Source organism: Vicia villosa, unplaced genomic scaffold (genome assembly GCF_029867415.1).
Source record: "Vicia villosa cultivar HV-30 ecotype Madison, WI unplaced genomic scaffold, Vvil1.0 ctg.000251F_1_1, whole genome shotgun sequence".
Classification (NCBI taxonomy): Eukaryota; Viridiplantae; Streptophyta; class Magnoliopsida; order Fabales; family Fabaceae; genus Vicia; species Vicia villosa.
In genome coordinates, this window is record NW_026705104.1 from 1,001,338 (window position 1) to 1,024,527 (window position 23,190).

The window sequence follows — 23,190 nt, forward strand, 5'->3', positions numbered from 1 at the left end:
TTAATTGGATTCAACAAAAAAAAGGGAATAAAGGTTTAAAATGTTTAAAATAATGCTTACATGGCAATGGGGTATACAAATAATGCTTACATGGCAATGACAACTCAGCAACTTAAGTCACCAAATTCAATAAAGGTTTAAAATGTGGGAATCTTCATATTACAGGGATAGAATCTGTGTTTTTTTATTACAGGGTTGTTTTTGGGATTCGCCCCAAATGGCCGGGAGCAAAAAGGTGTTTAACCCAAGTTTTTAAATTATTTGACGTAGATAAAAATGTCATTTTGAGTTTTAGGTTGTATAATTTTAACTGTTTTTTTTTCTTTTTTATTTGTATTTCTCATTATTTATTTATTTATTTATTTTTAATTTGTTATAAAGTAAATAATGATGTGTCATTTATTAATATTGTTGATTTTTTTAAATCATTATGCACCACATCATTAAAAATCAACACATCATCCAATTTTTTTTTCGCACCAACTTATCAAATAAATATCACATCATCCAAGTTTAGTTTTTTTACCATACCAACATATTAAAAATAAAAACACATCATCATGTTTTTAATAGAAATGACAATTGGGGATTAAAATTGATAAACCATATAATAGATAGATTGTTTTGGTGAATAGACTAATATATAAAGATAAAAAATATACTTTAGTCTTTGACATTTAATTTTAACTATTTCTAATTATTGTTAAAATAGAATAAATCTAAATTTTAACAATAATTCAAATAACGTCAATTTGCAAAATACATTATATAATTTTAAAAAAATAGTGATTAGAATTCATTTTTTATTTTAATTTTATATTGAGTTTTATTTTTATAATTTTAATAAATTTATCTCTTTAACCTATTATAAATAAATATACTTAAATTTAACATTTGAGTGATTAAATTTTAAATGTATAAATATTATTTTGTTTAAACAAATGGAAGGAAAAAGAGTAACTAAAAAAACAAAAATTCAAAGATGTCAATTTTTTTTTTAAATAGCAAAAAGAGTAGATTAATAACAAGGCATAAGAGATGCCTCAAAAGCTAGTACAGAGATAATTGGTACATCATCCTCTCACTCTTGAAAAATTACCTAAACAAACCAAACCTCCTACTGCTTAAAATCAATATCAGACAAGGAGCAACGACAAATAAAACTAAAGCTGCACTACCAAGAACTACCACCTAATTCGCAGCCCAACAAGCACCAGCATCTATTTCACAGAGCTCCCGTCGAACACCGGACGGAAAAAAGCAAAGCCAAAAACATCGATAAACCAGTGCAAAACACGGAGAAACCAGAGCTGCTCCAAAACAACTGAAATCTGATAACTTCCAACTGGTCATCAACTAAAAAATGCAGCTGCTCCAATACTCCAAAGACCAAACAGAATCTCAGCAATGGAATAAGGCACCGCGAAAACCTTACCACTGCTAAACCAGAACCAGCTCCTAGCACCACAAATACAGAAAAGGAAAACTGACACAGCCAGTAAGGTCTCTGCCAAAATGACCAACACAGCACAGTGGCGGCTTCAATGCCGCAAGCGATTGCGGACATCGCAGCAAAAACTCAGCTAGAAATTTCAATAAGCGCAGGATCTGATCTTGGGTAACATACTAGCAATGGTCTTTACCTGTAGCCGTAGGAAAATAAAATTGACAGAACCACGAAATCGGGGGCTCCCAAACAAGAGGAAACTCTCAGACTAAGACGTTAGGAACAATCCAATGGATTTAAAATCCACTGGCTTAAGGAGTAGTTGAAACCATACAGCTTAGACTTTAACCATTTCCAAGCCACAACTTGGATTTCTTCAATCCAAACATCCGTCGATCCGCTTGAGTTTCTAAAAATCTTTTTCGTTCTCTTTTTCCACAAAATCCAAATACAAGCAAACCGTAAAACAGAAAATATTTTATCCCTCACCCTACCTCTGCCTAGCAGCCTTGTAAATTGACATAAATGTGATGGGGCAGAATTATGCAAAGCAGGGGAAATATTCAGCCAAGAAAGGATTTTGTGCCACGCCGCAGAGTAAAGAGGACAGTCGAAAAATAGGTGAGATGCACTCTCAGCCATTCCACACAGTACTGAGCCCCCGGAGTGAGACTCGCTCAAAGAACCTCTTTTAATGAGATTATCCTTCGAGGGGATCTTGTTCTGCAAGAGTCTCCATACCAATGCCGCTACCTTCAGCGGGACCAGGTTATCACAAGCAACAGAGAGGTCCCTATGGTTTTCAAGCGATATTCCCTCCATTATTGTTTTGTATGCTTCTTTAACCGGGTACTTATTCTTACCCCAAAACCAAGCCTCTTCGCCATTTCTAACTTCTAATCTCAACTTGTTAGAGAACCAGTTCGCATTGGAAACCCACAAACCGTTTTCAATCTTATGAAGATCTTTCCACCACTTTGAGAAGTCTCTCCCTTTTCTATTAATTCTACCGTTTGACTCTCCATACTTACTCACTAACACTCTATACCAAAGGCTTTTTTTTTTTCATTCTCATCCTCCAATCCCATTTACCTAGCAAGGCCAATCTTTCTTTTTACGACAAATTATCTCCCACGGAACCCAATTTATTTTCCTATCATCCAAATCCCCACCCCATAATTTATTTTTAAAGAGATTTGAGTTCAAAGATTATACGTGAGGGAGCTTTGAAAAACAAAAGAAAATAAACCGGTAAAGCGTACAGAATAGATGTCAACAAGACAATTCTACCTTTAATAGAAAGTTGTTTGTAGCTCCACCCAAACAGCCTACTCCTGACAGAATCCAGAACCAGTTTCCAAAATCCCTCCCTGCGCAGATCTCCACCAATCGGTAATCCCAAATACTTGAAAGGCAAGGTACCAACTCTACATTGCAAAAGCGACGCTGCTTCCTCCAACCAGGATTAGGATAAATTAATGCCGATTAGCATGCTCTTGTGAAAGTTTATCTTCAGCCTATATATGAGTGTGAATAGTTGCAACGAAGCTTTTATGGCCCAAACGTTTTTCCAACTTTTAGCTCCTGCAATAATTGTGTCGTCAGCATACTGTAAATGGGACTTTCATACCATTACTGCCGAAGTAATAGCCGTAAAAAAATTTCGCCGAACTGCTCTCGACATCATCATATGTAGGCCTTCTGCTGCCACCAGAAAGAGGAAAGGTGATAAGGGGTCTCCCTGTCTAAGCCCTCTTCTCCTGAGGTAGAGGTGACATCAGTTTTATTTTGTCCAACCAGAGCACTGATAGTTGAACTTTTCCCTACATTAGGATATCCAACAAATCCTACAACTACGTGACTTGACTATGGACTAACAAGCATTTTAGCCCGAGGATTTAAGAGTGGATGACCCTGTATCAGAGGAGCCTGAATTTCATCTCTTGTGTACTATCTCTTCTGCCCTTGATTGCAAGCTTGCTAAAAATTCATTCTTTCCATATATCTTCGTGTCTGGGTTATTTGCACTTACCATGTTCTCAGTCTAAGATGAACCAGGTTTTTTGCCTTCCAAAACAGCAGTAGCAGCTTTGGCTGACCAAAAGATAAAGAGAATATCATGAGCACGAAAGTATTCTGCCCATTTCTCTCTGCAGGAGAATAAAAGAAAACCATCGGATAAATAATAAGGATACTAAAAAAATAGAAATTTAAAAGCAATGATTTGAAACAGAATAAACAGAAAAACAAATATTCAAACCTGACAGAAGCAGGTAAAAGATCTGCCTTATTAACCAAATGCAATGTGCGTTCATGCACATCAACCTCCTTTACATTAGCCTGTCCAGAAATCAAAGCAAAATGGGTCATGCTTGGCTCACACAAGAATGACTCACATGAGAGAAAATAATAAAATGTCCAAAATTGTCTACATATATTAAAGAAACATGATATGGCCAAATCTCTCTCACTACTGCCTGTTACATTCCCAGGGATATTTTTATTAATAGGAGAGACATTTATATAATACTATGAGTAACATGGTATGTCTCTAACCCTGTCTCTAACCCAAAGTTGCTGTCAAAAAGTATTCAGTACAAAGTCTTTGGCTGTATCTGTGCATAAATTTGCTTCATACCAAGTAATTTCTACCATTGTCAAGAATTTCCTCAAGAGAAAACTATCTTACCTCAAGGTCAGGACAGCGATAGAACAATGGATCTCGTGAATCAACAACCATAACAATCTGGAAAAAAAAGAGAGAATCAATATTTCTTGCACCTGGAGACTATACAGAGCATATAACAAATAAAAAATTACAACACTACAAATATTTCTACCCAAGTATAAAACCTCACAACTGATGAAAACTAATATACCAATTATCCAAATGCTTTCATAAAATATAGGCAGTTTCTAACAGTAAAAATAGAATACTAATTAAGGTAGGAATAAAAATTAGGCTTTTATCCATGGTCAACCAGAGCATCTTTTTCTTTTTTGTTTCTGGAAGTGGAAAAGTGTAACCGCTCTCAGGATCATCATTTAGTTTCAAGCTCATGATGCAGGTCCTAAAAATGAATAGGTATTTTCCCCTCATTTATTGTTTGAACAGTCAAAATTAAATAAGTGGGAACCGTGTCCAATATTGTTACATATGATCACATAATCAGAAAAATTGGTAAAAAAGAATGAATAAGTATAAAAAAGTAATAACTAAATAAAACATGCTTCCCTATTTTTCAAGCACAACCAGAAGGTTGTGGCTGAGACTGTGATGATCAGGCACCAGCTTTTCCATATCCTCCTCTTGCTGCTAAAGACATTTCTTGAAACTGAAATAATGAAGAATTTAAAAAAAAAAAAAAAAAAGAAGATATAACTAGATAACAGATTTCACTCTCATTTGAAGCTCATCTAAAGCTCTAAGACATTCTCACTCTCCCTCACTCAATATAACAAAATTCAACACAGATATATTTCAAGAGCAAGACAGTTTTTAAGTAAATTATGGCATCACAGTACAGCAATAGGGACTAGGGAGTGAACCCAAATTTTCACACATAATATTTTACTCTATATTTGAAATACATAAAAAGGCTATAAAATAAAAGGAACCTGAAAGACTATATTACCTTCTAAGTTCTCCATATCTTTGTGAAACTACTAGTACCATATCTTACTTAGGAAACAGAAATTACAACTCTTATCAGAAGAGTTAGTGTGTGCGTGGGTGTGAAAAAAACAATAGGGAGACAAGCCCTTAGAAACTAAAAACAAATTTTTTACACATTAGCTAACTACAACAAGCCTTTACAAACTAAAAACAAAAATTTTAAATTGTATCCCTTACCTTTACCTTACCATTAGATATTGCAAAGGTTACATGAGAGTTTTAGCTTTAACGGATAAGGTTGAAATTTGCAAACGGCTCATTATCTTTGTCTGTTGCTGGGCCTTTAAAAACACTCCAAAATCTAAGAGTCTCATCTGCTGCTGCAGATGCCACGGTACACCCATCTGGACTCTGTGTCATATACAGCACCCTTGAGGTGTGACCGTTGAGCTCCGCCATCTTAGCCATGGAAGGATACTTCCAGAGGATAAGCTGGTTCTGAGGGAACCCGTGTGAGCTAAGAAGCTCACGCTCGTTCTTGTTCCATAGCAGAGAACATACTTGCGATCCCGTATCAACCGATTTCAACCTTGCACCTGTATGTGTGTTCCATATCTTAATGCATTGATCGCCGTCACCTCCTCCAGATGCCAATAGATTAGCCTGATAAGGACACCAAGCCAATGCCTTGACAGCAGCTCCGTGTTCCTCAAATCTATGAAGGCACCGAGTAGGTGAATTTGAAGAAGCCATGGACCTATCCCATATGTGGACAACATTATCGTTTCCACCACTCGCCAATTGTTGTCTTGAGGGCGACCACTTGAGTCCACAAACTTCCTGGCTGTGTCCCCTGTAAGTTTGAACAATGGGAGACCTCACTCTAACATCATTGTTTAATATTTTACCATCCATTCCTCCTGTTGTCAGAATATGATTGTCCCAAGCCAATGAACCCACTGTTGCGCTGTGCCCACCCTTTAATGTCCTTAGCTGCAGGCACCAAAATGAAACCATACAAACATGAGATTTCTCTAATGCAATTTGCATATTTAGTATGATATTTAAAACAACATGAGTTGATATTTACCTTTTTATTAGCAATGTAATCCCAAATCTGGACATTGGAATTGTTCAAACCAATGGCTAAATGGCGACCATCTGAGGCCCAGCTAAGACTTGCGACAGGACCGTGTTCCTCGTGGACGGTGACAAGTTCTGAAACGGAACTGTTTGAATCATTCCACAAATAAACGGTATCCTGAAGGGCAATTGCGAGGACATTGGCTGTACCCCAATCTAGTAAATTCAAGGAAAAGTGGTCCAACATATCAGGGGCATCCAAGGTTCTCAAACATGTCTGCAGAAGCATTTTCACAAACAGATTATAAGCATGCAAATGGTAAGAATGTGATTATATAACATGAAATTGAAAAAAGTAATTACCTTAGGAATGGATGGTTTTGGTTTGGACAGAGGTGGTGGTGAGAGAATCTGTTTAGGTATGAGTTGTAGTCGTGATGGAGGCTTGTTCTTGAAAGCCAGAATTCGAGTTCTTTCACTGAGGTTACAAGCTTCCGCAAGGCGTTTGCGGTAGGCTTGTGTCGATGGTGAAATGACCTCTGGAACCGAAATGTGGTTTTCCTTACGACTCAGCATGTAGTAGGCGTAACCGAAATCCATTGCGGAGCGATTTGGAATAAACCTATCCAACTGTTACAAACATAAAACTAAAATGAGAAATCAAAGCAAATGAAAATGAAACAAAACTCAGGAAATGAAATTGATGATGGAGAAATGGCTTACGTTATCCTGAGAAGAAGTGTTTCGGCGTTGTTGGAAAGGGTAACGAGAATCCATTAGTGATGGTGATGAATGAAATCTGCAACAAACAAACAAAGCGAGATTCAGAAAAGTGAGAGATTGAAAAAAGAATGAAAAACAAATGCACAATCAAATTAGTGTTAGTAGCGATTTTCGAAGATCGTTCAATTGTTTGAGAGATGAGAAAGATGAGAATGAGAAGATGAGAAAGAACAGAGTGTGATATGACTGTTCGATGCTTCATCAATTTATATTCAAAACTTTCGTGTTTTTTATTTTTTTTTTTCGCGGAATATCTTTTTCAATCTTTTTTTTCAATCTTTCTCAATCCCTTTTCAATCTTTTGTTTTCCAATCTTTTTATTTTTATTTTTTTTAATAAAAACAATCTTTAATACTAATTTTAAAAAACTCTTTTATAAGAAAATATAAAAATAATATATCCTATTTTTAAAAATAGCTTTGCAAAATAGAAAATTAGGATATATTATATGTAAACGTTATGGCATCAGTAATATTTATCTTACACATTGTGTGTTGTATGGATAAGAAAAAAGAAAAGAAAAAATTGTTATAGTAAAAAAAGGCAGTAAAAGACAACTACATCTATTAAGTTGGGTAATTTTTACGCGATTATTCAGCCCAACGGTGGTTGATCCTCAATGCCTAAGAAAAAAATAAAAAACAAATGAAAATGTGTAAATAAAAGAACGCTAATTGAAGTGAGTTGGGTACACCATAAACAAGACGCCCTTCCCAAAAGTTAGCATGTTTTACATCTTGAATAAATGAAAAATTCCTCAGTCAATCTCACCTTTATGTTTTGATCTCTATGATATTTAGCCTAATATATCTTAAATTGACCGGTAACATGTTTTGATAAGAGAGAAGCCAACTAGAGTGAGTTATAGTCAAGTCTGTAATGGAATCGATATCTTGTAGGGAGATTCTAAATGTGTTTTCACAAAACCCTTGGACTAACTGCTACCAGGTAAATTAACCTTTAATCTAAATTGATTGTAGATTCACATATGAGTATTTAGAGTTACATTTTTTTGAATTTTTTCTAATAATTATGGCTTTTTGAAAATGTTTTCTATGTAAGCCAAGTTGCATGAGGACATGCAACGATTTAAGTATGGAGGGTTTGATCATCAATATTTTAACCATCTTTTAATTAGGTATTTTCTAAATTTTTCATTTTGTTTTATGCGGGTTAATTCCAAAATTTGGTGTTTTGTCAATGTTTCAAGTAAATGAAGAAAATGGATATGGTTATAGAAGATCAGGAAAAATGGCATCAGTGTGGCAAAAAGACAATGGTTGTTACAACCATCCCTCTAACAACCTGTTACGCCCATAACAGATCAAGATGATGCTTTTATTTTTGGACTAGCAGGAATTACGGCAAGCAGCGTGTAACACCATGTTACGACTGTAATTCGCCTAGACTATTGGTGGCTTTTGGTTTTCTTCCGTTTCAATTTTGAAGCCCTTTCATTTTCTTTAGTTATGATTCGTGAATTAGCGCTTTTTAATGCTAATTAGTGCCATAGAGGCCTGTAAATAAGACGTAAACACCAATCTTTATACTATTTTATTTTCTTTGCAACTCTAAGAATTTTCGGCATTTTTTACTTTTCTACTACTACTTGTAAAAGTCTTCGCGGAGAAAGTTTGTAACACTAAGATTGTAACGCCTGTTTATTTTATTCAATTATTTAATTTTTTGGATGTGAATTATTTGTGAATTTATGTTGTTGGAGGGGTTATGTCTAAAAGTGTAGAAACATGAGGGTGTGGCTAGACATTAGTGTGTATGCTATTTTATTAGAAGTTGTGTAATAATAATAATAATAATAATAATAATAATAATAGAATAAATTTTAAATAATTAATTGAACTTATATTGGGTTAGCATATGAAATAGTGTGGGCTGGGTTGGCCCAAACAAATTAGTGGCCCTGTTCTAACTTTTACAATAAACCGTTAATATAATAAAGTGTAATTTATTTTAATTTTTTGTTAAAAAATAAGAGAAAAAAGAATATACACTGACACTGATAGTGTAAAATAATTATTCGCTACGGGCAGAGCATGTGGCCAGCAACGGTAGGCTTGATCTTCGGTGATGGTTGAGAAAAAGGGGGTTGTACTTGCAAGGTACTCCGATGACAAAGTAAGTAAGAGAACAACAAGTTACAACAGAAAGTGTGAGATTTTGGGCAAAGTTTGGATTACCTGTAGGAAGAACGCTATTCCTTGTTGGGGGCAAGATGGATTATAATAAAGTTGAAGAAGAACAAATGAGAGAGGATGATATACCTACTGATGACTTCGATTCCGATAGAGTCTCTTCTTTACACATGAATTTTTGCAATGTGGTCTCGGTGTTACCACACGAGTACAACCAGGAAACAGAAATTGGCGAGGATGATGAGTCTCCTCAATAATAATGCCATCGAAGAGCAAAATTCCCAGTTCGAGCGACCACATCAAGGGATGCAAAATCACCTCAAGCCCCTCTATATAAGGGTCAAAATCAAACAGGTAGCAGTGAACAAAGTTCTAGTTGACGGAGGAGCTACGGTGAATCTCATGCCTCAATTTATGCTGAAAAAGTTGGGAATGTTTGATACAGACGTAAAACCTTATAACATGGTTTTGTCGAACTATGAAGGGAAGATAGGACATACTCTGGGAGTAATTCAAGTTGACTTAACCGTGGGATCAATCACGAGGCCTACCATGTTCGTGGGGGTACCAGCGAAGGCCAACTACAACTTGCTCCTTGGAAGAGAATGGATCCACGGTGTTGGGGCAGTACCTTCGACTATGCATCAGAGGGTATCGATCTGGAGAACAGATGGCATAGTGGAAAACATAGAAGCTGACCAAATTTACTTCATGAATGAAGTAAACCAGGTGGATAAGGCAAACTTCGACAGGAATCTGGGAAATATAAGCCCATGTGGTCCAGCTGAAGATGCTTATTCCCCAAGCAAGAATGCTTTATACTTTCTGACTCTCCACCTAAATAGTTTTCAATGGAATCATGAGATCATGGCAGACCTTGAAGAAGGATCAACAGAAATACGGCCTTCGGGCTGAAACGAAGACGTTAATTATGTCTGAGTCTTCATTCTTCAAAATTATTTCGGCCTATATGGCTGAAAACAAAAGAATAGCGGCTCTCGAGGCCGAAATTATTGACATGTTTGTTCAGGCCAAAAGTATTAAGTACAATAGATTTGTACGTATCTTCGCATTTTGATGTTATTAAGTACATGTTATCAAAGCCAATAATGCATAATCGAATTGGCAAATGGGCTCTAGCCCTAACTGAGTACTCTTTGGACTTTATGCCTTTAAAAACTATGAAGGGGCAAGTAGTCTCAGATTTTATAGTGGATCACGCAGTGGTCGAAACTCCTCAACTCCTAGTTGAGTTGAAGCCTTGGAGATTGTTCTTCGACGGTTCCACCCATAAAGATGGTAGTGGAGTTGGGATTCTACTAATTTCTCCTGATGGAATTCCAACAAAACTTAAGTATAGAATCGAGGGACCCTTGTGCTCGAACAATGAGGCAGAGTATGAAGTCTTAATTGCAGGACTTGAAGCCTTGTTGGAATTGGGGGCAACTAGGGTCGAAATTAAGGGTGACTCAGAATTGGTAATCAAGCAACTGACGAAGGAATATAAGTGCATCAAGGAGAATCTGATCATGTATTTCGTTATGTCATACCCCAAAATTTTCCCATCTCATTTCATCTTTAAGGGTTCAAGGTTCAATGGTTAAACTCAAGTCACTCTCTCCTCATCAAAGGGTTTTCAAATTAGGGTTTTGGATTTTCTAAGGAGAAAAGATGTATCAAGGGTTCCAATGGATTTCATATGGATTATTAGGGTTCAAGGTATCTCCATGTCAAAAGTCAAGCTTCAATTCCAAGGGTTGCTCATTCAAATGCTCAAATGATCCACAGTCGACTAGTTTGACCTAAAAGTCAACTATGGTCAAATTACAGTCAAAACTCCTGGTTTTTTTGTCAACATCAACCTCTTGAAATATTATTCATCATTTGATCAAGGGTTGATCATGATCTATCAAGGAAAGCTTCAAAATCAAAAAATCTCAAAGTTGCTAAATTAGGGTTTCTAGGAGAAAAGTCAACCCAACTTTGACTGGCCATAACTTTCACATGGAGTACCAAACATTTCCCAACCAAAGCCTATTCTGAAGGAAAGTGGATTCTCTACAACTTTGTCTCTCACATGCCAAGGCCAGAAATGCTTCATTCAAGAGATATGATCCAATACATTACAAGTCCTCCAAAAAAGTCATTAAAAGGTCATCTTTTTTAAAAGCCCGTAACATGAACATGGAAAGCCCAAATTTGTCCTACCCTTTATTTCTATCTGGCTTATAGCTTTTGAATCATCTGCATACCTCCATTAGGTCATTTGCATAATTTTGCATTCATTCATTTAATAAGGCACCTAAAAATAGGGGATCAAGAATCATGGAGCAAAATGGGGTCTCGCACGAACGAGACTTGGCACAAAGGCTTATTTATCTTCCCATCAAGAGCAAAACGATGTATAGTGTCTGATCAAAGGATTAGGTTTCTTGGGCCTGTGTGTTTGGGTTTACCAGTGGACTTCAGGATTTTGTTATGATCACTATATGGGCAATCTCAACATATTGAGATTTCATCTGGGTTTCATCATGTAATCAAATATTGGTTTGCTTGGTTACTTATGTTACAAATCATATGCTTTGGATTTTGCGCAAAAGTTTGAGGTGAGATAAAGTGTCTTGAGAATCATTTCAAATTGAAAGGAAATAATTCAAACTTCGACTTTTAGTCAAAGTCAAATATAGAAAGTTGACTTTTGACTAAACTTCTAGAGGTTTTCGATTATTTCTCATCATATCTTGTAGTTCATTCAATCAAGACGCAGAATTGAAAATGGAGAAAAAAGTTCCTCGCTTGGAATAAGTCATTACAAGCCAAAGCCAAAGTATTACAAGTTACACTCAAAATCCAAGGCATTTGAAATACATGTCTGATTCATTGCAAGTACAAAGAAAATTACACGGAAAAATAGGCATTTGAAATACATGTCTGATTCATTGCAAGTACAAAGAAAATTACACGGGAAAAATACAGCACTTCCTAAAACATATCCTTCTCTTTCTCCATTTCTTCATAACCGTTTTATTTGTGCCATGTGGATAGGCATTTCTTGTTGTTCAAGCAATGATGTGTGTCGCTTTGATAGACCTTGTTCCAAAATTGATGCTAACCTGCATAAAACCAAGCATACATCAGTCCAAACTTCTTTCCATCATCCTGTAAAACCAAAATAACCCTGTGTATCAAACCCACCCTAGAAATCACATCTATCTAACCATAATGCATTAAGCCATCATTCATATTCATAAATTTCAAAACAGTTCCACACTAAACCATACAAAACCACTACTAAATCATTTCCAATTATTTCTAAACCTTCCAAAACCATGTTCAAATTAACCACTAACAGTTAAATCCTAACTGTTGCAAAACTGAATCTTTACCATACATTCTAACTCACCCCACTTACCCATTAGTTGTTCATTCTGGTGTAGTAACAAAAACCCACAATCTTCCAAATCTGTTGCAACCTACATATCAAACAGTAGCACACAACAATACCAAACAAATGTGCATCAGTTCAGAATTGAGATAACGGAATAGTTGTAACAGAGAATCCGGAAAGGAAAAAGAGAATCTCGTTTACCTCGCAACAATTTCGGTCTCAGCCTTTAATCTGTAACTAATACCTCTAACACATTTCTACAAAACCACCTGCATCATTCAAAAACCAGGCCAAAATCATCATAAACTCGCATTATAATTCATACACAATCGCCGCACACTTTCATAATCCTATCCTGACTCATACTTAACCATTTAAACCTCATCCATTCTCAATAACCAAACAAATTCACACTAACAGTTAACTCTACCCAAAACCATACACATTACTAACATACCATACGCCAATTCTCATATACCAAAAACTACAAAAAAAACTACACACACTACAATTCAAACTGTATGCCGAGAACGGTCCAAACTTCAAAACTAATTAACAAGGCGATTCACAAAAACGGTTCAGCTCATGCAATTCTATACATCACTTACCAGCCCCTACATCTCACCTAATAGACAAATAAGAAGAACAAGCCATTGATTAAATTCAAAGGGCTTGGATCCACTCAACTGTCCCAAATAATCATGAGCTCGCATCCGTACCTGACTGCCATTAATTCGTACCACAAGTTCACACCAGCAATTCCTAAACAGTCGCACATCCAAACTCATACCAGAGTCAGACCTGCGCACAAGAATAGTTCGGTTCAGCATTCACCATATTCAGAAAAAAGCATTCAAGAGTCAGAACAACAGCTTAATTGTCTTTATTAACCAACATTCATAACAGAAAATAACAAACAAATCTCCTAACTAACCTATCTCCTAACTGCCATATAACAGAATAACAGAATTTCATAACCAACTTTTTCAAGTCTTCTAACTGTGATAACAGAATGCAACCAACACCTAACCAATTACTAACTGTAACAAACTGATTCAGTTTCACATCCTAACCAACATAACTAACTCTCAAATCCTCACCCTTCAATTCATAACAGAATCCTCTCAATCCAAGGGCTCACAATCACCCTCTCTAACTGCAAACTTCATCCCTCAATCTCTATATAACAGACCCACTCTCATCTTCAACCTCTCTCCCTAATCCTCACGCCATTTTTTCATTCATCATCTTCACCTGACTCTTCACCCTTTCTCTCTTCTCACTCTCTGCTTCTTCTCTCTTCAATCTCCATAATCATCATTCTCCATTTTTCTTCACGCATACACTTCAACGCCACACTCTGCATCTTCTCCACCATCACCAAAGCGCAACCTCCAACCTTCATCAGAGTTCCACCTTTGAACTCTGAAAGAAGGTGTGCTAAGCCTAATCTCCGCCATCACCCTCGGCACTCTCTCAATCGCACGGAGCTCACGACACTCGGACACACACAATCCAGAATAAAATAGAAGGTAGAAGAAGAAAAGATAGAAGAATCCGAAGGAGGGAGAAGAGAATTTTACCTGAATCATCATCGGCTCCTTCGTCTCCGCGTTTATTTCGCGTCGACTCCAATTGAAAGCCTCTACTCCGTGAGAGCTCCGATTTCTATCTTGCGTAAACTACGATTGGAAGCTCCTCCGGAATTCTATGACCTTTCTCTTGCTGCAATTCCAGGTTCCATTTCATTTAGCTTTGATTTTGAATGGTTGTAGAATATTGCGAATTAGATGTGGGAGTTTGGGGTTTAAGCTAATCGTTGAGTTGCGAGATGAAAGAGATTGAGAGGAAAGAACGAGAGAGAGGGTGTGAAGGAACGGTGGCGTTTCGACGCCGTTTTCGGTGAGCTTAGGGGGATCTCCGCCGCACCGTGTTTGTTGCTCATGAGGGAGAAAGTTTCTTCAGTAATTGAATAGCCACACGAACCCTAATTTCACTCTTTCCATCCTTTTTGTTTTTTAATTGTTCTTTTTTATTTTATTTTCTTTGAAGAGAAATGAAATCTTAACAAAAATCTGTTAAAAAATCCTTGGGCCTCACACTGTTTTCAAATGCTACACCTCCCTCCTTAGGCCCATGAACACTCACTATTTTTGCCATCAGAGAAAAATGAAACAAAAATCTGAACAATAAATCATATGGATCAGTACAAATTGTTGGGCCTCACCGAATTTCTCTTCGTACCCCCTGGCCCATTGTCTCCATTTTTGGCTGAAAAGAAGAACATGAATAAAAACAAGCTCGGGCCATGAAATTACTGCTTTCTTACCCCATAGAGGCCCACGTACCACTCTCCTTTCTGGCCACTCTGAAAACAAAAAAAACTCCCATGGGCCTTTTTGCGTGGGCCTGCGCTTGTTTCATTCCTACACCACTGGATTCAATTGGCACCCCCCTGTTTCCATTTTTCATTTAGATTTTTATTAGATCTTTTTTGTCAGTTCTTGTAATAAAAATAAAACTAATTTCCTCCTATCATTTTAGACTTTGATACATCATTTTGACATAAAAAACAATCATAAAAAATATTAGTCTTAGGCTATTTGTTTTTTAGTCTTTTTACTTGACTTGTAATTCAATTTCTCTCATAAAAATCGACATAAAAATAATAGTACTTTTAATTCACTTTTGTGCTATATTTTGACTTGTTCTATTTCATGCTCTTATGCTATTTTCTTATACTCCACTTTTTGCTTTATTTTTCATGTGTCTTTTATTCCTAACCTTAGGTAGAAACCATGATAACATTAGGTAGAAATTCCCTTCATACTTAGGCTAGTTTCTTTTCTTTTACAACACTAAAACATCTAAAAATACTCAAAATAAAAATCCCCATAAAAAATACAAAGAAAACACTTAAAACGTTAATAATCAAAGTGAAAATTCTTAAAGAGGGAATGGAAGCTTGGATCTCCCTTGCTTTAGGGAATCATTCGAGTGCCTGGATTTCCCTTGCTTTAGGGTTCCATTCGGGCGTAAGTTCCCAAATTCTAAAAGACACAAACCAAAGAGTAACTCGAGTTTCCCTTGCTTTAGGGATTTCCTCGAAACACTCAAACTCTCTCTCTCTTTCTCTCCTTTCTTAAGGGCATTGTTATCTCCGCTCCATTGCATCCTAGGTTGTCCCCTTATGCAAGAGCGCGAGCGTTAACTCCGCCCAACTAAAAAACACAAAAACAAACAGAAAATCGTGAGCCGAACTACGGCGCTCTGATTCCTGAAAAGGATACGTAGGCATCAAGTCGCGGGGCTTGAACGAGCACACTTGTAAATATTCCTTCTTTTCCCCGTATTTCTTTTGCATTCATTCGCATGTAGATATAGACATTAGACACACCCTTTAGATAGAAACAAACATAGGTGGATACCATCGAGTACGATGGGCGCGAGGGGTGCTAGTACCTTCCCCTTGCGTAACCGACTCCCGTTCCTAGATTCTCTGGTCGCAAGACCTTGTTCTTACCCTTTGCCAGGTTTTCTGATATTCCTTTCCCTTATGGGATAAATATATTTGTGGCGACTCTGTTTATTTGTTCGCGAGCGTGCGACAGCTGGCGACTCTGCTGGGGATACCTAAGCAAGTCGATCCTAGCCTTTGTTTGTTTTATTTTATTGGGTGTTTATTTGTTTTTTTTATGTCTATATCTTGTATATATGTTTGCATGTTTATTTTCTGCTTGCATATCATGTTTATTTCTGCTTGCACATCATGCATCTGGACTATATTATGGGTCCCCGTGGGGGCCACATATTTTTCTGCTTTGTTTTGCAGGTGGGGGGTTTTTGTGAGGTAAAAGGCCCACTACCCAGGCCAGTGACACATAGGATTAGCGTGGATGCTCATGTTGACTCCCGTGGCTCTTGCTACGATCGAGCTTGACATGGGGTACCACAACTGGGCGAGGTTCTTTCATGGAACACTGTGTCTGGCACGCTTGCTGCCTCAAACACTTTGTACCCCATGGGAACTGTAGACCCTAGTGACCATTAGGGACCACTTGTCCGTGTCTAGACTACATACCTGTGAGATTGGGGTGGGACAGGAAACCTTGGCTCCTACATACCATTGGCTCATCATATTTGAGGTCGGACCTTTATTTGGTCTGTTCTTATGGTGCTTGATATTCTGGTATTTCAAAAAGGCGTCGAACCTTTGATCCTGTGACATTTGGCCTGTACAGAGGTTTCACATCAGTTATTCAGAGGATTGTGCGGTGGTTACTAAGATTATATGGACCTTGATCCCATGCTTTGCATTACATAACATCATTGCTTTATCCACTTCATTTGTGGGGGATCCTAAAGTCTATTTCCATAAAAAAGGAAAAAAGAAATAGAAAAAGAGAAAAGATATTCTATACAAAATAAAGCTTTGATTTCAAAAAAAAATAAAAGAAAAAGAAAAAGTGTGAAAAGACTTTAGGATTCTCCATAAACGAACACATTGCATTCACACTATCATGCATTTCATGGTTCTATCAGAAGCTTGTGGGGGCCTTTCTATTCAGACTTTGACATCAACAATACAATTGACTTCTCACCGCTACGTGCTCAAATGTTGATATTGGAACAACTCTGTGGGTTTTAAATGGGATGGGAACAGAAATGGGGGTTAACATGAATCAATCTATGGAGGCTCTTCAAGTTTTTATTTTAGACATGAAGAGTTAAGACAAGTTCCTCAGAAGCCAAATGCAAATGTTAATCTCACCTCAAGAGAAAGTCCTATGAATCAGAATGTTTGATTGTTGAGATTCTTATCACTCTTAAGAAGGAAACACATCATGAGAACAATTTGATCATTGAAGTCTTCAAGTTCCCAAGTATTGAATTTGACAAAAGGTTCGACCTCTTGGAGAAAAGATTGAAAGCTATAAAAAGTCGTGACTCCACTGATTCAAATGTTGTTGGTTTGTGCCTAATGCCTGATATCAAGAAATGCAAGGATCATCCACTCTCACTCCGAATGGTTTGGATATTGAAGCTGAATTGGTAATCATCTCTTATACATATGTGGAAGTTGCTTGGGGCTCCCGATCGAGGGATAAGCAAGACGTACTCTTATCTTGAGCATTGCATCATTCGCATTGCTCGAATCCCTAAAAGCGTTACAAATTCCTGGATGACTTTGTCAAAATCTTCTTCCATGTGGTAATCAAGAGTGTTCTTCACAACGTTTCTCATTCTCAAGGTTCTACTTCATATATCAGTCGCCTTTTCTCAGGATCTCCTTCTCAGTGGCTTCGCTTGTTAATGGAGACAAGAAGAATATGAGAAACAAATTGACGTGATTCTATTGCCTTGTTCCCATTCGCTTCCCTGTTTGTTGGAACTTCAATTGGTTAAGATTCGAGTATTGGGTCTTCTTCACCACAAGTAGATCTCCTCAATTTAATGACCATACAAGATTCCTTCCATTTATGATGGAGATTACTATTCCAACATCTATACTTGGGGCTCCCGATTGAGGGATAAGCAAGACGAACTCTTATCTTGAGCATTGCATCACTAGCATTGCTCGAATCCCTAAAGTGAGGCAAAAATTTACAACTCTTGGGTGACTTCGTTAAGGTTTTCTTTTGAAGTAATCTGAAGAGTTTGGAAGGAATTGCAGAAAGTATTCGAGATCAACAAGTCCAGACGGAGTCAAGTCTCCTCAACAATGGCAGCCATTCAGTTCTTCATTGCATTCTCATTCGTAACATTTCATTGTTTGTTTAAGCATTTATAGCATGTAAAAACTTGTTAATTTCTGAATGAAAATCATAATACATTGTTCATGTTCGTCTTGAAGTAATCCATTCGTTATCACTCATAAAATGTTTTGGCATTACGATACCGACTTTACTAATCTCTTGCTTAGGCAAAAAGCGGAGGGAGAATGATGAAAGATAAAAATGCAAAATCTCTAATCGTGTGTTTTTGAATAAAACCCTACTGAGGATGTACAGGCATTATTTCGAATCCCCAAACACCGGAGATATAAGGGAGATAGACCATCGTTAACCCCTTTGAGCCTTGAAGTAGGAGTTTCTTTTTCTAATCATAAAAAACCCTTATTTTAACCTTGGGGCAGGGTAGTGTTCATTTAACTTGATCGAGTGTTCAAAACTCACCAGAAGGGCATGCATCTAAGGATACAATAATGGTTATCCTCCAAAAGGTTGAGGAATGTCAAAACCGCAATGATTATCCTTATTCCATCAAGAGATCAAGAGATGATGATACCACAATGGTAATCCTTCATCAAATCAAAGGAGTGAGGCGGTCGCAATCACCTCCAACGAATCAAAGACTATGCGAGGTCACACGACTTGTTCAAAAAAAAAAGAGAGCAAAAAAAAATGGCGAAAAAATAATGAAAAAAAAAAAGATGAAAAGAAAATGGCAAAAGGAAAAAGATGATGAAATTGCCAAACAAGAGAACAAAGTCGTGTGATAATGAATCAGAAGAATAAAAGGTGAGCGACCGCCGTGTCCAAAGAACCTCATTGATTCCTCAACCATTTCAAAATTCCTTGTGAGGGATGAACACTCGTATCAAGCTAAATTGAACATAGGACTGGAGAACATCACGAAGGGGGTGGGTACAAATAATTTTGAGCCTAAATATCCTTTGTTTCTTTAAACCGTGAACCCGGCCAAGTTACAACCCTTAAAAGTCCTAATTGAAGTAGGGTTTTTTTTTGAAAGCGCACTCTGATGAGATAGCGTTTAACTGAATCCCAATGAAGCGAGACTCATATCCATGTTGGTATCGTACGTTTGCTTTATCTTCCATATGCAAAAAATCGAGGTTGTGTCAACTAGTGATTCGGTCACGAGAGGTCGCAACCTCATTTCACAAAAAAAGTTTTACAACTTCAAGACTAACATAGGCTTTGCATTAGAATCATCATTCTTAGAATTAACATTCTTTTGCATGCAAGATATGTGCTTAACATCAAGGCAATTTTCGAGGATGAGAATCAGTGAGCAACTTGATCATATCAAAATACAAGAGACTTGAGAACTCCGAGGGGTAAAAGCTAATCATTTCAAATGTTGACCATCAAGGGGCAGATTCTCTAAAAACTCCGTTGGGCATGAACAGTTAATGCTTTCTTTGATTACCTTGAGAGGAAGAGTTTAAAGACTCCGTCGAGCGTGGTGAAGTTGTTCCCATGTTTGTTTGGCATCAAAACAAGGAAAGCTTGAGGATTCTAGTCAGATGTGCCTAATCAGGGGCAATTAAATCGAGGTTTGACCTATCAAATTCAGCATATATGGGGCAATCATGTCGATAAATCTCTTCAAGCTTTGATCAATCTGGGGCAATCATGTCGAGGAATCTCTCTCAAATTCAACCAATCTGGGGCAGTTACGTCGAGATTTGACAAATCTCTCCAAGGATCCACTAGGGCAATTTCCTTCATGGGTCATGAAACTTGGGGCACGATCTTCTGAGTTTTAGTGTCCTCTCCCTAATCATAGGAGTTTATTTCTCCTGGAACCTTGGCCTCTCCCAAAGCATGGAGTTTATTTCTCCCGAGAGTTTGTTCCATTCCTCAAGCATAGGAGTTTATTTCTCCCAGGAGAGGTTCTACTTCGCTACTCAAGGCTCCTTACCTGAATTTCTCATCCCCAACATGGTGAATCGAGGGAATCTCCTCAAGTTGAAAATCTTCCAAGCAGTGGCACATGATGAGAAGTCAGAAGTTATTCTACACTCTACAAGCCAACAACCCGAAGGGGCATCTTGCAAGTCAAAGTCCAATATCTATTGGCATCTGTACATAATTCTTAACACTAAGGGGATTCTCCCTGGTGTTTACCTCACTAATGCCTTTATTTGGCACTCTGCATATAGCATTCACTGCATATAACATTGCATCCTCAAAAGCGTAGCATAGCCATCAAAATGGAGCATTACGCCATAGAAAAATTCAAACATGCATACAAAGCATAAGCCAGATAATACAAATCAGCACCCAATCAAGACGACGATACTTCCCCACATAAAATATTGTCCTTACAAACTCCAATTGATATCTGCTACTACATTACAAATCTCCTTATGCCACGGTGCCGATACCCGGTATCCTCAATCTCCAAAAGAAGTCTCATTTTCTCTCTCCAATATGGATAGGATGCAATGTCTTTCTTCGTCAGAATCATTGTCTCCGAGGTTATTTCCCGTATGCTGCGTGCAGATTAGAGCGTGAATGAGGGTGGGCATTTAACCCATCTCATTTTTCAATCGTTTGAATAACCATACTTGGTGTGTGGTAATTCGAACGATTGCCACTCTTGAAGAGTTACACCCCGCCTTTGGCCTGAGGGATTAATGTAATTCTTATGCTTCGCAAGCATCAACATCTTCGTGATTATGTCTTTTGATCGAGTCTAGTCGTCACTAGTCTCCGTGGTCCCTTCCCCCGTATGGGAAAACTTTTCAGGTCCAACCCCCGTGTTGTGAACCTTTTGCCTTCCGACCTTCGAACCCTTTCAAAGCCCAGTTCCCAACCTGGCAAACCCTTTCAAAGCCCGGTTCCCAACCTGGAAAACCCTTTCAAAGCCCAGTTTCGAACCTGGCAAACCATTTCAGAACCAATTTCCTGCTCCAAACCTCGATGTTGAGTCGTAGATCGCACGAGGTCTATTTCCTTTCTGTCCTGAAGATCGTACGAGATCCTCTCCTGTTGTCGAGTCGATGTTGAGTCATAGATCGCACGAGATCTTTTTCCTTTCAGTCCTGAAGTTCGTACGAGATCTTCTCCTGATGTTAAGTCATAGATCGCACGAGATCTTTTTCCTTTCAGTCTTGGAGATCGTACGAGATCTTCTCCCGATGTTGAGTCATAGATCGCACGAGATCTTTTTCCTTTCAGTCTTGGAGATCGTACGAGATCTTCTCCCGATGTTGAGTCATAGATCGCACGAGATATTTTTCCTTTCAGTCTTAGAGATCGTACGAGATCTTCTCCCGATGTTGAGTCATAGATCGCACGAGATCTTTTTCCTTTCAGTCTTGGAGATCGTACGAGATCTTCTCCCGATGTTGAGTCATAGATCGCACGAGATCTTTTTCCTTTCAGTCTTGGAGATCGTACGAGATCTTCTCCCGTTGTTGAGTTATAGATCGTACGAGATCTTTTTCCTTTTAGTCCTGAAGATCGTACGAGACCCTCTCCTGATGTCGAGTCGATGTTGAGTCATAGATCGCTACGAGATCTTATCTTTTCAGTCATTGTTTCATACAACCATTCTCTTTGAAAACCCTGTATTGGCACCGTTACCACGTTACAAGCTATCACCATTCAACCATTACTCACCATAAACTTTTCCACCAGAAACAAATCTCTCTTTCCCCAGCAGATATCAAAACAAAAAAAATAAAGATAACACTGATACCATATTCTCTTCAGGACAAATTTCTGGTACTTTGATATTTAATCTTCTTCTACCTCGAATGTTCGAAAGGCTAGCGTCAATCTCACGTTCAGGTATAAGACGATTAAATAGGGGCAGCTGTCATACCCCAAATTTGTCCTACCCTTTATTTCTATCTGGCTTATAGCTTTTGAATCATCTGCATACCTCCATTAGGTCATTTGCATAATTTTGCATTCATTCATTTAATAAGGCACCTAAAAATAGGGGATCAAGAATCATGGAGCAAAATGGGGTTTCGCACGAACGAGACTTGGCACAAAGGCTTATTTATCTTCCCATCAAGAGCAAAACGATGTATAGTGTCTGATCAAAGGATTATGTTTCTTGGGCCTGTGTGTTTGGGTTTACCAGTGGACTTCAGGATTTGGTTATGATCACTATATGGGCAATCTCAACATATTGAGATTTCATATGGGTTTCATCATGTAATCAAATATTGGTTTGCTTGGTTACTTATGTTACAAATCATATGCTTTGGATTTTGCGCAAAAGTTTGAGGTGAGATAAAGTGTCTTGAGAATCATTTCAAATTGAAAGGAAATAATTCAAACTTCGACTTTTAGTCAAAGTCAAATATAGAAAGTTGACTTTTGACTAAACTTCTAGAGGTTTTCGATTATTTCTCATCATATCTTGTAGTTCATTCAATCAAGACGCAGAATTGAAAATGGAGAAAAAAGTTCCTCGCTTGGAATAAGTCATTACAAGCCAAAGCCAAAGTATTACAAGTTACACTCAAAATCCAAGGCATTTGAAATACATGTCTGATTCATTGCAAGTACAAAGAAAATTACACGGAAAAATAGGCATTTGAAATACATGTCTGATTCATTGCAAGTACAAAGAAAATTACACGGGAAAAATACAGCACTTCCTAAAACATATCCTTCTCTTTCTCCATTTCTTCATAACCGTTTTATTTGTGCCATGTGGATAGGCATTTCTTGTTGTTCAAGCAATGATGTGTGTCGCTTTGATAGACCTTGTTCCAAAATTGATGCTAACCTGCATAAAACCAAGCATACATCAGTCCAAACTTCTTTCCATCATCCTGTAAAACCAAAATAACCCTGTGTATCAAACCCACCCTAGAAATCACATCTATCCAACCATAATGCATTAAGCCATCATTCATATTCATAAATTTCAAAACAGTTCCACACTAAACCATACAAAACCACTACTAAATCATTTCCAATTATTTCTAAACCTTCCAAAACCATGT

The 23,190-nt window shown here is 37.6% G+C and overlaps 2 protein-coding genes across 6 annotated transcripts; both read right to left on the bottom strand.

Annotated features, from left to right (window-relative positions):
- Positions 1-980: 980 nt before the first annotated feature.
- On the bottom strand, positions 981-7,111 carry LOC131625929 (cell division cycle 20.1, cofactor of APC complex-like). Of its 5 annotated transcripts, XR_009290991.1 has the most exons (8): positions 6,870-7,111; positions 6,510-6,776; positions 6,154-6,423; positions 5,301-6,056; positions 4,137-4,782; positions 3,708-3,787; positions 3,480-3,597; positions 981-3,031 (listed from the first exon to the last, which is right to left on the bottom strand). XR_009290991.1 is itself a non-coding variant. In XM_058896763.1 (4 exons), the coding sequence occupies exons 1-4, from the start codon at positions 6,921-6,923 to the stop codon at positions 5,349-5,351; spliced, it is 1,299 nt and encodes a 432-aa protein (XP_058752746.1). In that variant the 5' UTR covers positions 6,924-7,111; the 3' UTR covers positions 4,823-5,348. The 5 variants fall into 5 exon arrangements, 1 of the variants encoding a protein (XP_058752746.1); XR_009290990.1 differs by having other exon boundaries at positions 982-3,597; positions 5,312-6,056; XR_009290989.1 differs by having other exon boundaries at positions 982-3,597; positions 5,307-6,056.
- Positions 1,724-2,269, bottom strand: LOC131625944 (uncharacterized). The gene has a single exon (XM_058896783.1). The coding sequence runs from the start codon at positions 2,267-2,269 to the stop codon at positions 1,724-1,726; it is 546 nt and encodes a 181-aa protein (XP_058752766.1).
- Positions 7,112-23,190: the final 16,079 nt, after the last annotated feature.